Below are 13506 nucleotides of genomic sequence, written 5' to 3'. Positions count from 1 at the left end.
CAGAGCTTAATAGCTGGAATGTCTGTAGATCCTATCCACCCTGTGTATCCCTGAGCCTCTTGGATCTTCTATGAGCCATACTGCTTTTGCCATCCTCAGCCCCGCAAAAGCCTCCCTGATAGACTAGATGCCACATGATCATCCTTGTAGAGCATGTCGATCAGTTTACACCTAAGTGATAGAGGTAGAGTCAGTTTTACCCTACATTTTTTTGGAAGCAGGGGACTGGGACAAAAAGGAAGCAAAAACTTGGTAGCAGGCAATCAATGGGAGGGTGATGGAAAACTTCTGTATCATCTTTGTGTAGATGTACAACTCTAAGCTGTGAGACAGCTTAAGCTTCCTGTTAAAGCTTCTCCTCCAAGATCTGCGTATAGTAATCTGAGTACTCTTCAGAGTATAAAGTTGTCTTTTGATTCAAACCAGCTGGCCCTGCAAAGAGCTTCATGCTCTAGCTCTTCCTGCCCCTCTCCTATACAAATGCATGGTAGGTCTGGACAGTGGGAGGCATGTGTCTTCACCTAGAAGCTGAGCTGCTGTAGCTGTTGACCAAGGTTAATAATGTATTCTACCTGACCTGAACTAGCCTTGGCTACAGCAATTTTCTTGGGTTTTTTTTGTTTGTTTTTTGTTCTTTTTAATAGGCTGGCTTTAGAGTCCTAAAATGGACTTGGGTGGCTTTAAAGCTAATGTTACATCATTCAAAAGCTTTTGCTTGCTGATAGTCATGAGATTAGTATCAACAATATGCAAGCAGGGCAGTCACCTGAATTTTTGTCATTGACTGTTAGGCAAAATACATTGTTACTTAGTAACATTTTCAATAATATTACTAAAGATTGCTTTCAAACTATTATCATACAATGTCAGCTGTGAACTTGAATCACATATCATGCTTTTACATTCTAACATTTCCAGTATTGCAAGGATATTTTCCTTAAAGTTTAATCTTGTTATTGTTTTCTTGGCATATTTCCGATTGTTCTCTCTTGTGACTGGTAATCTGGACTTGCCAAGGAATGTCATATGAGAATTATGAGCATAGAAGTGTGGAGCTGTCCAAGCAAAGCATATTTTATTGTCTTTGAGAGGAAAAAGGGTTATGTTATATACTTTAATATTATACCACTTTCAAAATGCTTCTCTAGTTCTTCAGTGTTATCAGAAAATTATTTTAACAAGAATAAAATGCAGCACTGGTCACGATGGTGAAAGGAGTTCTATTGTATCTGATATATATTAGCAGTCACATAATCATTAACTTTCTTTTATGTATGTAATACCATTTCAGTTTCTAGTTTTGGCTACTTGTTCATTATGACAAACCTTATGACTATGCTAAATTCTCCACATGACAGTAGTTGACTGAAATATTCCTTGATAGTTTTTGTTTCAAATAACTGAAATTATTTAATTTTCTCTGTTCTAAAATGTTAACTTCTGAAACTGTGAGCCATTTTATATGCTTCATTCTGTAAATGCCTAAAGTAGTGCTTATAACAGCTTTATTACCTGCCTACTTAATATTACTAAAATAAATGCTCTTCTGAATTCATTACACTTGTGTCAACTTCTAGTAGGCAAACATCCTTAAAAGGAGTAAGCAAAATAGAACAGCAAATGTTCTATCAATAAAAACAAAATTAACAGTTGAAGGTAATTGGCTTTTTGTCATGGATAGCAAACATGCTGTTTTAGAAAATCAGAAGCATCACTTCCTTGAGTAGTTCATGCCCCAGGCCTGTCAGTGTTTAAGAGGCATTTGAACAAAGCCCTTAATACTGTACTTTAACATTTGGTTATCCCTGAAGGGATCAGGAAGTTTGGACTAGATGATCATGATGGGTTCTTCCAACTGAAAATGTTCTGTTCTGTAATCTAATCCAATGCCCACTGAAGTAAAAATTTCTTATAAAACTTTGGGATGCTAGTTCAAAAAACCCGGAGATTTAAATAATTAAATAAAATAAAATACTTGTATATACAATTCCGTACCAGGAGCAATTAGTATTGAAGAATTTAGAAGTTATTCTGTAAAGTTTACAAGTTGATTGATGGCAGTCCCCTGGCACTTTTGGGAATCTTTCCCTCCAGCTATAAATGCTCTCAGTACTATGCTATGATATGTTCTACTTATCTCATGATTGCACCCTAAAATAAAAATTGCAGCTTATAACAGGTACCTGCCCTCTCTGCATGATTTTTTGTGAATCGTTTTTCAACTTCTTGATTAACTGTAAACACCAGATTGCTTCTGTAGCCTTTCAGCAGTGCAGGTTGATTTTTTTTTTTTTTTTTTTGTGAATCTGAATGTAGCACATGCAGTACAAGTAATATTTTTTTACTATGTATTTAAAATTTCTCTTTAACTGCATTTTTGTATTTGTCACAAACCATCCAGGACACTATTGTTGAAGGGACAGTGTGCAGTACACCTTCTATTGTTCTTCCAGAGAATGCTGTAGCACCAGACATGGAAATTGATAAAAATCTGGTTAACAGGTACTGTGTAATACATTACTGAGCTATGCATGACTTGCATGCTAAAATATTCTTTGAAGTGTATATTCTAATAAAACATTATCACTGTATCTCTATTTGTAATTTTATCATATTGTCTTTGCATTTTGATGATTTTTTTTTTGATGCAGGAAAGGGAGAAGGAGCAGGAATATTACTGATACTAAAAGACTAGAGTTTCATATAATACGAAGCCTGCCACCCTGACTCAGTATACTTTCAATTTACATGTACTGTCCTGTCTTTCAGAATAGCATAATTTGAAACTAAAGCAAAAATTTAAATTAAAATTTTGTGTAATTTGGACCAAAAGCTGTAACTTTTGAAGTCCATCCTCTTGCTAGCAAATAGAATATAGCCTGATGAGGGGAAAATTGTTTGGTCAAATCCTTTTGTAGAATACAGTGGTGTGCATGTGTGCTACAATACTACATCTACTACAGGGATGACTGACAGTTTGATTCCTCTTGTTCTGTGTGTGGTAATGAGCAATACTGTCCTTCTGTCCATTTGAACCTTTACTTAGATCCAGTCAGTGAGCAACTGGGACCAAAAAAAGTACAACTGAGCATTTTTATGTTTCCTGAAGTATTCCCCACTGTGGAAATTTTTCAGTTCAGTAGCTAAATCCTAATTCTGGTCTACTAATTATGTAGGTACACCAGTAGTGCTGCCTTTACTCATATAAACATTTCCACTGAACCAATAAGATCTTTGTAGACTTATGGAGATTTAGGCAATTAATCATTATAAGACTTAAAAAATCTACTGTTTTTTAAGTACCGAAGATGTTAAGTTCCTCAAGGTGTGGTCAGCCATCAGTGTTGGCTCTCACAAATGAGTGTATTTTACATACAGAGTCTGTGTTTTCTGGTTCCTTCTTGGATTAAGGAACTAGTTGTATTACCATTCTATGACAATATTTTTAGTATCATACTGAAAAATAGACATTGTAGCAATAATATTTGCTATCTGTTGAATTTTTTTTTGTCTATTGAAAGAAAAATGCAGCAACAAACTGCTGTTTGCTTTGTTATTCCTAAAAACAATCTGTTTGCATGATCAACTGAAGTTTGTTTTAATGAAGAAGGAATGATTTTGGCAAAAGATAAGCTTGCAATGTATTACAGTTTGTATAATAAGGCTTATTTTTGAGGGCAGAAAATTTCTAAGGAAGGCTTATGATCGTAAGGTGCAATTTTTACTAACAGTTTTTGCAAGTATTTCATTTTTTATACTTGGCATTTTATAGTTTTATGAACTGCTGAAAATCTTCTTCTTTTGACAGGTTTAGCATATTACATATATCTTTCGGAATAAATTTACCTTCCAGTCAGTCTTGTGGATATTATCTTGGTATTGACTTAGAACACATACTGTTTTATATAACTTAAGGTAATGCTGGTGAAGCTACTGTTATTATATATTATCATAGAGCCATACAATACTTTGATTTGAAGGGACCTTCAAAGTCCATCCAGTCTAATGCCCCTGCAATGAGCCGGGATATCTTCAACTAGATCAAGTTGACGAGAACTCCATCCAGCCTGGCTTTGAATGTAGACTGCCATTGCTGGTTAACTTTGTTTCATAGGATAATATTCTGAGATATTAGAGTACCATGGTATTATTAGCCAGCATCTTCTAATTTTTTCTTCTAAAGCCAGTTAAGGACCTTGCTCACTTCTTTTAAAGTCCTGAATTAAAAACACTGGAAAATTAATTACTAGACTATTTTTTTTTCTTCCTACCTAAAAAACAGGTGCAACAACTGTAGGCTTCTTTTCCAGCTCTCTTCTTTCCCTTCCTCCCTTGTATCTGTTCAGTCCTCCTCACTGTTTTAGTGAAGCTGCAAAAAAACCTTCTGCAGCACCTGGAAACTGGGATAGGACCACATTCCTGATCATGTGAAGGAAAACTAGTATCAGCTGAGGATTTAAGAAGATAATGTTTCTGAGCTAGACTGCTAGACAAATGTCTAGCTTGAGTATTATAGTACAGTAATTTTTAAAGCACATATTTGAGCCTGTTCAGGCAGACAGGGCAAGAATACCACCCTGAGATTAAGCATATGTGAAAGTAAGCTGTTGAATGGAAATAATAATTCTGTTTGAAGTTTAAAACTTCAATTAAATTTTGAGTTGCTTTAAGGTTATTTTTAGTCTTCTGATAAAGCATACTTCCTGACTGGGATTCTTGAATTATTGACCTGCAATTAGACTTAAAATATGGGGGAAAATCGATCAGAAAGTATTGATCATAAATCTGTATTATAATTTCCTTTTATTTTTAAAGTGCACTACACAAAATCTCAAGATTATTTAAGAGTGAGAGTTACAATGCAGCCATTTAAAAGCAGCATTATTTTCTGGATCAGCATTTAAATTTCTGCAGTCATTTGAGACCTTCACCTGGTTTTCAATCTAGAAAGTTCCTATATTGCTATATAGGATTGCCAGTGTGGGAGCAAAAGAAATTCTTGCAGTCATAACACTTAGTTTAGGAAGCACTAAAAATTTACAAAGCCTTTTTTTTTTTCCAATGTACCATATTTACATGAATTTTAAGTAATAATAATGAACTAAAGAAATGTAGGTTTTTTGAGAAATCAAAATTTTGTAGTGTATGAGTTTATCAGAACTCATTTGTGAAAGCAAGTTCTATAATTTTCCTTCTTTCTGCAATCTTCCTCCATTTTCCAGTTGTTTGGATATGAGAGGAATTACAATAAATTCTTTTAGTTTTAATATTTTTTAATCAAAGAAAAGTGCTTTCTTTTTATAGAGAAGTAGAATGGGTTTTGGTGGCATACTCTCATAATTTTGTTTGTTCATTTTTCTCTCTAGGTCTCGTAGTCCTCATAGGAGACATTCTAACCGTGCCACTAGGAATGCAACAAGTTCATTGACTTCTGTTGGTAAGAAGTAATTCATTTAAGCTAGGATGTTTTCTCAGAAAACGTGATGTGCAAAAAAAGGCCTAAATATAGAGTCTGACTGTATTGGCTACAGCCTTTTTCCTGTGCATACTGACTGTAATGCATACACAGGGAGGGAATACTGCTAGCATGTTGAGTTGTGATAATGAGTTTATGATCTATAGTGAATTTACTGCAGACAGAACCAGGGAAATACGCATATTGTTAGTTTCATGAAGTTGTTAGGTTACTGTGTGTTACCTTAACAATTTTAGAAGGCTGGAGATCTACGTGCTTAAAATTCTTGTTGTATGCAAAATACTGTTTAATAATACTGGTTTTGTTATTTTTGAACAACTGGAATTTTATTAGCAAGGACCTTAAAAGACAGTTATGTCTCCAGTTATATAGTTTGGATTTAACTTCAAATGAAATCAGGCTATCCAGGGAAATATTTTCTTCAATTCTTCACTTTCTAATTAATCTCTTACTAAGTATTTAGTTTTATTAGTTTTCTGGTAGCTACCTGTGGAGTAAATTGTTCTTCAAAGGGACTAATGTGGATGCAGATTTGTGCGTACTACAAACTGAGATAAATGCTTATCCTGTTAAGTGAGTGGCAGAGCTCCCATTAGTTCTTAGTCTTGGTATGTTTGCATTTGGAGTGTTACTTGTCTCCATCTATGTATTGAATGTAAAGTAGAAGTTGAACAGAGTTGATGGAATGTTTATCACATATAAAGGATGAAGGAATAAGGTTATGAGAGGTCCTACCAATACAGGATGGACTGAAGGGGAAATCAGAAATACAAAATAAATTTTTAAAATTCTTTTTATCTTTCCAACAATGTTACTTTCTCCCAGCAATTAATCTGATCTGAGCCATTATCACTTAGTAAAAAGAAGACAGATATTTCATTAACAATAGATTGCTTTAAGAATATCCTGTGTATGGGCATACTTTTTGACAGCCTTGAAATTTGAATAAATTCATGGAAATGAGAAGCAACCTCCTGTCTCCAAACCAAAACCCCTTGACTTTTTGCTGCTTACTTATATCCTTAGTTTTCTGAGGACTGATTGTTCTGTAATCGATCTTGTCAAATCAAAAAAATATTTTTCTTGTATTACCTGATGACTTCCCATCCCCTCACCCAAGCTGTTCTTTAGTAAGTTCTTATTGCGAAACAGTGTTAGAAATTCCCTCCTCCCTAATAGAGGCATTTCACTGTGCAGACACAGTCACAACTGATCTTTCTTTTTTTCACAAAGCTGTTGTTAATGTGATCAAGTTGTTATTAATATCAGATAACTCTTAACACAATACAGTCATTGATTCGTTCATACAGTTCACGGATTTTCTCATAGTTACCTGAGAATAAACATCTGACTTGCAGTCTCTTGTTGATGCTAGCGTGTGTCAGTGGCCTGAAATGGATTGAGCAGACTCTTGGTCATCTATTTATCAATTGTAGCAGATCCAACAAGCTTGTTCATCTGTAGAGTTTATCAGACCCTGAAAACCCTTTGCTTAATCGTAGTCTGGAGAATTGTAAAAATCGGTGTTCTAATTTAGTGTTTTCAACCAATTTGGAAGCCAGAAATTAGTGAGTTCTTTTTACAACTAAATAAAAGTTGTTCAGAAAATAATGTATTAATCTAATGGTCTAAGTGTAAGGTAGTGGCTTTCAGTTTGTAGTCCATGTATTCTCCTGGGTCACATACCTAAATTATCAACATAAGTAGGCATGAGGAAAAGTAACCTTTAAAAATCTTTAACCACTGGATATTCTAATGGGATGTGCAATTCCTTTGGAAAATTCTTGCATGTCCCCCACATGGTAAAGATTGATTAGCTTTTGAGATAGCTTTACAATTCTCATGATTTAGCTATTCAACTTCTGCCTGCAGCTTTGCCAGATGCAACATTACTGTTGCTTCTTGCATCTGTGTGAAAAGCTCTTCTATCTGCATAGAATAAAATTTTTATACTTTCAAACTCTTCACTTGATTTTATAGATTATTTGATGCCATCACCTCTATGTTAAAACTAGTTGCAAAGTGAGTTTGTAGGACCTCAGCCTTAAAAAATGACAAACAAAATCCATGCAAAAACTGGGTCTCTGGCAGAAATGCTGTGACTGCTAGCTCAGATGAATATTATGCACTTTTACTGATAAATCAGAAAAACTTTATTAGTTTGGCCAGAGAAGCCAGTTTCACATATCAGAGCATCTTTGGTCACAGTGACTTAATCTTTGTGAGTTATCAGTGGTTTTTGAGGACTTGCTCTAAACTTGAGAATATAAAAATATTAGAAATGAGCAGACATTAATTCTTGTGAAATGCAAGCTCAAAGGCATGTAGATTTGTTTCATAGTTGTTAGTCAAAATGCCACAATGTATCACAATGTTTTTATTTTGATATTTCAAACCAGACAACAGCGGTCATGTGATTGACCTGGTAAATGATCAGTTACCTGATGTAAAAATATCAGAGGAAGACAAAAAGAAGAACCTTGAATTACTAGAAGAAGCAAAGAAAGTGAGTGAGAGGTTTCTCATGCGCAGAGGCAGAAAGTCAAGAAGCAGCCTTCCTGAGTCACCCACAGGTAGGTGCAGGTTCTGAAAACAAGATTTCACATTCTACTTTAGAGATCCTCAAAGGCAGAAACAAGCATCTGTAATACATACACTGCTACTTGTGTACATACGCTTTGCTGATTTTAAGGTCAAAATCCCTCTGCCCCTCCTCACAATTCCATATAAAATAGAACTGGCCAATCTCTATATTCAGATGTAACAGTGGAAGACCGTGTAAAGTTTTTAAATGCCCAAATGACACACTGCAGACACTGTAATGGGAACACATGCAGTATTTCTGTTGAAATGTGAAAAATGGTCACAAGTTTTTGTTTGTGAAGATTTTCATCCTAAAGTTCTTATTGCATATAAAATTATATTTAAATGGCAAGATTTATACTGCTGAAAAAAACTTTCCCAGACATAATTACACAGACTTTTGTTCTGAGCATATTTATAAACTAAACTAAATGGATCAGATCCTCCTTTCAAAACAGCAGAAGAAAATATTTTGTTCTAGAATGTCAATCAAAATTATTTTCCCCCTCATATGAAGTGCTTGAAAACTAGGAGGAAATGCCATTTTATCATGGAGTAGGACTTTAATTTAGCTTTGAAATACTATTTCAAAATAAAGTTCTGTCTTAAAATCACTTGGCACTTTCTGGAGGGGGAAAAAAAAAAAGAAAGAAATATACTTCAAACTAAATTTTGCTTTTTCTTTTTTCTTGTGAATCCTTCTCTTGTGTGTACTTCTCTGCAGAACTTCAGTCAGAAAAGTGAGGAGAATAAGGATTCTGTATACCAACAGAATCTCAATTAAAATGACTTGTCAGGTTCTGGACAAACACATGACTGACGACGATTCATGTTTTAATCTTAGCTGAATTTTGAAAATTCAAAACCTAGAAACTTGGAAAGTAAAATTACCTTGTTTTGTTTTTGTTTTTGTTTTAATGAAGCAGTTTCCCCTACACTTAGTCCTAAAGTTTCACCAGTAGCATCTCGGAGCAACTCTCTCACTCTTCCAGTTCCATCAGGTAAAATGATCTACGCAGGCTCAAACTTTAACTTAAAAGCTCGGAAAAAATGTATTTTTAAATATTCCTTGGGAAGTCAAAATCAGTAGATTCAAGGATCTCCTCCTGAATATGGCAAAGCTCATGAATGCCCACATATATATTTTTACATAAATGCTTAATTGTATTATATTTTTACTTCTGTGGTGCTGCTAGATTACATGTTCTGGTTTTTAATTCTTTTCAGTAATGGAGTTTTGAGAAGCTTTAATGTTCTTTCACTTACTATCTTTTAGATATTTTTCCCCCCTTTTGAATATTTTCCACATTTAAATTTTTTCTTAATATATGATGTGGATCTGTATATCTGTGTGTTCAATAATGCTGTAGTAGTAAAAATCTGGGGCAAATTAGGATGTGCCCTAATTATGTGTTTGTCTCTATAGGGTCTGATGGATGCACAACCACTAGTGTCGAGTCAGTATGTCCAGGGCAGGTAAGAAAGAGCTGAATAGTCTGTACAGTAACCGGGTTATTACAGTACTACATTACACTATACTTGTCCCTGAGGAAAATGGGATGGTTTGAATACCATTTTATATAACAAGACTGTATTACTAATATGTTTTTTTTTCTGCAGAGTGAGGGACTAGTAAATGTTTATTCTAAAGACAAAAATCCATGAGGTAATAAGCACAGAAGGATCATAGAGATCTTTTAACTGTAGAAAATGAAAAAAGATCCAATATAGCCCTAATCCATGGAAAAAAAAAAAATCACTAAAATGACATCATAAATAAATAAATACTTCATAAATAAATGCGACAAGTGTAAAAGTTAAAAAAATCAAACTTAATCTATTAATATCTATATCTAACATTTACAGCATAGATGTGAAAGATAACCTTGTAAGGCAAGTTTTTTCTTTCTTTTTTTGCTAGAATAACAGAACTGTGAAAGAGGATGACAGGCAAACGGTAGAGGTAAGTGTTTCACATTGTTTTGAACAAAATTCACCTGTTTGTCTTGACATATATGATTTATTTATGTGACTAAGAAGGCTAAAAGACTGTTTGCTGGGTGAAAAGAAAAATTATGCCGTTCGTTTGCACCTGAAAATGTAGCAGAGGACAGTGGACTTAAGTAAGCCTTTACATCCTATCATGCACTTTGCTTTAGCTCTATTAAAATCAATATACTAAGTAACTTTACAAGTAAGTTTAAAGTACCTATTGTAGCTACTTCGGTTTACGCTGGTGTTTTAGACAGGCATCCTCTTCTTTTGATTCAGTGGAAGAGGTTACTGTAGCTAATGCTCTGTACCTCTGATGGGATGTTACTGCTCTGCATAACTACTGGTGAAGCATTTTATATGCATGTTTTAAGTAATATCAAATGGCACTTTAAAAAGATGTTGCTGTGAGTGGGTTAGGTAATACAAAATATAGTGTGGCAGCAGAATTTTGGAGCAGTAACTATAAAGGATGGGAGAGTAGCAACATATCCAGGGCAGAGACCACAGTTAGGTTTTCTGTTGGTTGCCTTAAATTGCTCACAGGTGCCCTTAGGCAAAATACAGATTCTGTACCAAAGTAGCCAAGGTATAGGCAAACATTCTTTTGCCAGCTGTCCTGTGGAGACTGCAGCCAAATTATAATCTGTGGTACTGCACACAAAGAGAGAAATTACAATAGTATAGAAGTCCATGCTTTTTTTCCCTTTGGGAGGTAAGGAAATAATGGAAAACAATCAAAGGAAAGTAACAGAGCTATAAGATATAGCCTTAAAGGCATGTGCTCAGACAACCTTACATTAAGATGATGAGAGACTTGTCTATATGAAGATTGATATATTGCTGTAATGGACTCTAGGGTAGGATGACATTCTCTCTAAAGTTCAGAAAAGAGATTCCCAATTCAGTGTTCTGTCAAGTGCATTTTAAAAATTATTTCTCTCATCAGCAGCATATGTTTAAAAGCAAATGTCACTGAAAAAGTAATGGCTTTTTACAGTGAAATTCTATCCTTGGGCAGAGAAAAGAGAAATCTGCACTTGTTGCTCTGTTTTCTGTGTGTCCCTCTGCTTTCAGAACGCTGCAAAAGGACTAGTTGATCGAAGGCAGAATGATCAAAGAAAGATTTCTCAGGGAAGGTTGGTTCCTCGTTCTGCTGGTTTTGAAAACTCCAAAGAGAAGCTCTCAGAACAAAAAGAAAACTTCGATCCACGTAAACACATGGATACTTTACCTAAATGCTCCCCTTCAGGTGGTGATGGTGGCAGAATGTCTCTTAATGCTTACATGAATGTTTGTGAAAATGAACTTGGAAAATCGTTCCTCAAGAAATCAAAAGAAAATGATGTTCCTCTAAGAACCCATCTACCAACATCAGGAAATATAGACTCAAAGCTCAAAATTCCTGTTCAAGAAATGAGGGACCATAAAGTTTCATTTAAACCAGAATTTAAACTGTGTGGACCTCGTCCTCCTCTACTACGGGCTGTATCATGGGATAGCTTGGAGCCTGGACAGAAAGATAAAACACCTTTAAAATTACCATCTGAGGAAGATAAAAGCTTTGTTGTTGGTAACAAATCCAGCAATCAGTTAAAAGCATTCAAAGACCTTCAAATCCAAGTTCAACCAGTTCGAATGCAGAAATTGACAAAGCTCAGAGAGGTGAGTCCCAGTCATCAGTCATATCCTGTTTTAAACTTATTTTCCTATTTTACTAAACTTTTCATTTGCTTAGCATTATGTTTATCATTGCATGAAACATACAGTAATATAATGTGAAACAGTTTCAGGAGAATTAATACAGAATTGTATCATTTGCACCTTTAATAAATTGTAACCTGTAGCTAAATTCCATGGAATTGTTCCATTTCTTAGTTGTCTTTAAATATGCATCAACTGCACTGTTGTATTTTCAATATGCACGTATATGAATGTGCATATGCTCTTCCATATGCAGGTTTTGGCCCCCAGGAATTAAAAAAATATCGTATTGGTGTCAATAAAGTAGTAATTGCTTTCATTGTGACAGAAAGGTGAGCCTAAACCACAATACATCTCATATTTGCACCATCCACATGATCTATAAACAGGAAATAGTTGATTAACAATCATGACATTTGTAAAATGTACTTGGGACTAAAGTGATCTATTTTGATTTTGAAAGTATTTTAGATCGAAAGAATTTTTCCTTCCTTAGGATGTAACAACATTCTTTTTAAAAGTGTCGCTTATGCTCTTTTACTTCCTTTGCTTCTCTGTAATATGCTTTTTCTGCTTCTTCAGAATTGTCCTCAAATTCACAGGCTCCCACAGTATATTGAGTAATTGACAGATTTCTTTGCGTGTGGGATGAGACCTGTGTATGAACAGAAATCTTTAACTGAAGTTTGTAGACAGTTACTATACTCTTGTTTATGTGCTTACGAAGTCTCTGCATATCATAAACTATTTGTAAACTTCCTTTGGATTTTAAAAATCCAAATTTTCAGCTGAGTGGTTTCAAGTCCTTTATTGGTTGGTATTCTCCCTTCTAAGGGCAGTAGTCCTGTATTTCAAGAATACTAGCTTTTGCAATAGCATTGCATGCAAGTCTCAGGGGACAGGAAATTGTTTTGGTATGATTTTTTGCTTGTTGAACATTCTCAGAAAGTGTCCCAGTGTCCAGGGTTGTAAAACCTTACATCATGCAAATGCATCAGCTTCTTGAAGGGTAGACTTGGACTGCAAAATCTATAAAGTAATCTATTGTTAAAAAAATGTCTAAATGATTGGTTAAAATTAAGAATTAAACCCTAATAATTAATCAGTGTATTGAAAAGAAGCCAAAATGAAATGATAGCCCACCATCATAAAGTAACCACCATGCGTATAGCAAAAATTACTTTGAAAGGAAATAAAGAAAATAGTGCTTACTCTACTTTACAACCTAATAAGACTATTTTCTTTGACTTCCGGTAGTTAATACTTTAAGATGAACATAAGGCTAACAGGTGAGGACCTCAAATTCTGTACTTTGGTTAATTTGTTCCTAGTGTATTGCTTGGAAATGGTAGCTTAGTTATTCATATTTTCCTGTTTATATTGCACACTTCTTAGCATATGTGTACTAGAATTCTTGATTATAGAGACACTTGAGCCATATGATTTTGGAAGTCCTAGGAGGTGTTAAGCACAAGTAATATTTAGAATCAGAAAAATAATACATGATACATGATTCTGGTTAGGTGAGATTTGACCTCTGTCTTTGGTAGGAATTGCCTACCTAGCAAAAGCAGGTGCATGTGTATTTTAGACATATTTGAGAATATTAAGGTAGAAAATCAGAAGATGAGTACAGTCTTCCTTACCTGTAAGGAAGGGAAGCAGGGTACAGTAACAGTGAAGTATTAGCTTTCAGCTGTAGCATTCTCTCTCTTTTCTGGGATACTTAATTATTGCTGTAGCTATATCCA

The 13506-nt window shown here is 34.7% G+C and overlaps 1 protein-coding gene across 4 annotated transcripts in view; it reads left to right on the top strand.

Moving 5' to 3' along the window:
• The window catches only part of IRAG1 (inositol 1,4,5-triphosphate receptor associated 1), a 66047-nt gene that overhangs the window by 32418 nt on the left and 20123 nt on the right, over positions 1 to 13506 (top strand). For 2 of the 4 annotated variants that reach the window (XM_057418166.1, XM_057418164.1), the window contains exons 3-9: positions 2402 to 2502; positions 5367 to 5437; positions 7876 to 8049; positions 8983 to 9060; positions 9486 to 9535; positions 9981 to 10022; positions 11129 to 11716. In XM_057418166.1, the coding sequence (XP_057274149.1) occupies positions 2402 to 2502; positions 5367 to 5437; positions 7876 to 8049; positions 8983 to 9060; positions 9486 to 9535; positions 9981 to 10022; positions 11129 to 11716 (1104 nt within the window). The remainder of the gene's footprint in view (positions 1 to 2401; positions 2503 to 5366; positions 5438 to 7875; positions 8050 to 8982; positions 9061 to 9485; positions 9536 to 9980; positions 10023 to 11128; positions 11717 to 13506) is intronic. The other 2 variants (XM_057418165.1, XM_057418167.1) reach the window with 2 other exon arrangements.

This window comes from Pezoporus wallicus, unplaced genomic scaffold (assembly GCF_028554395.1).
Source record: "Pezoporus wallicus isolate ANWC-B61680 ecotype Strahan unplaced genomic scaffold, APGP_CSIRO_Pwel_v1 contig_2025, whole genome shotgun sequence".
NCBI classification, from domain to species: Eukaryota; Metazoa; Chordata; class Aves; order Psittaciformes; family Psittacidae; genus Pezoporus; species Pezoporus wallicus.
Note: the sequence above shows the minus strand (reverse complement) of the source record. Positions and strands in the feature narration are given on the sequence as shown.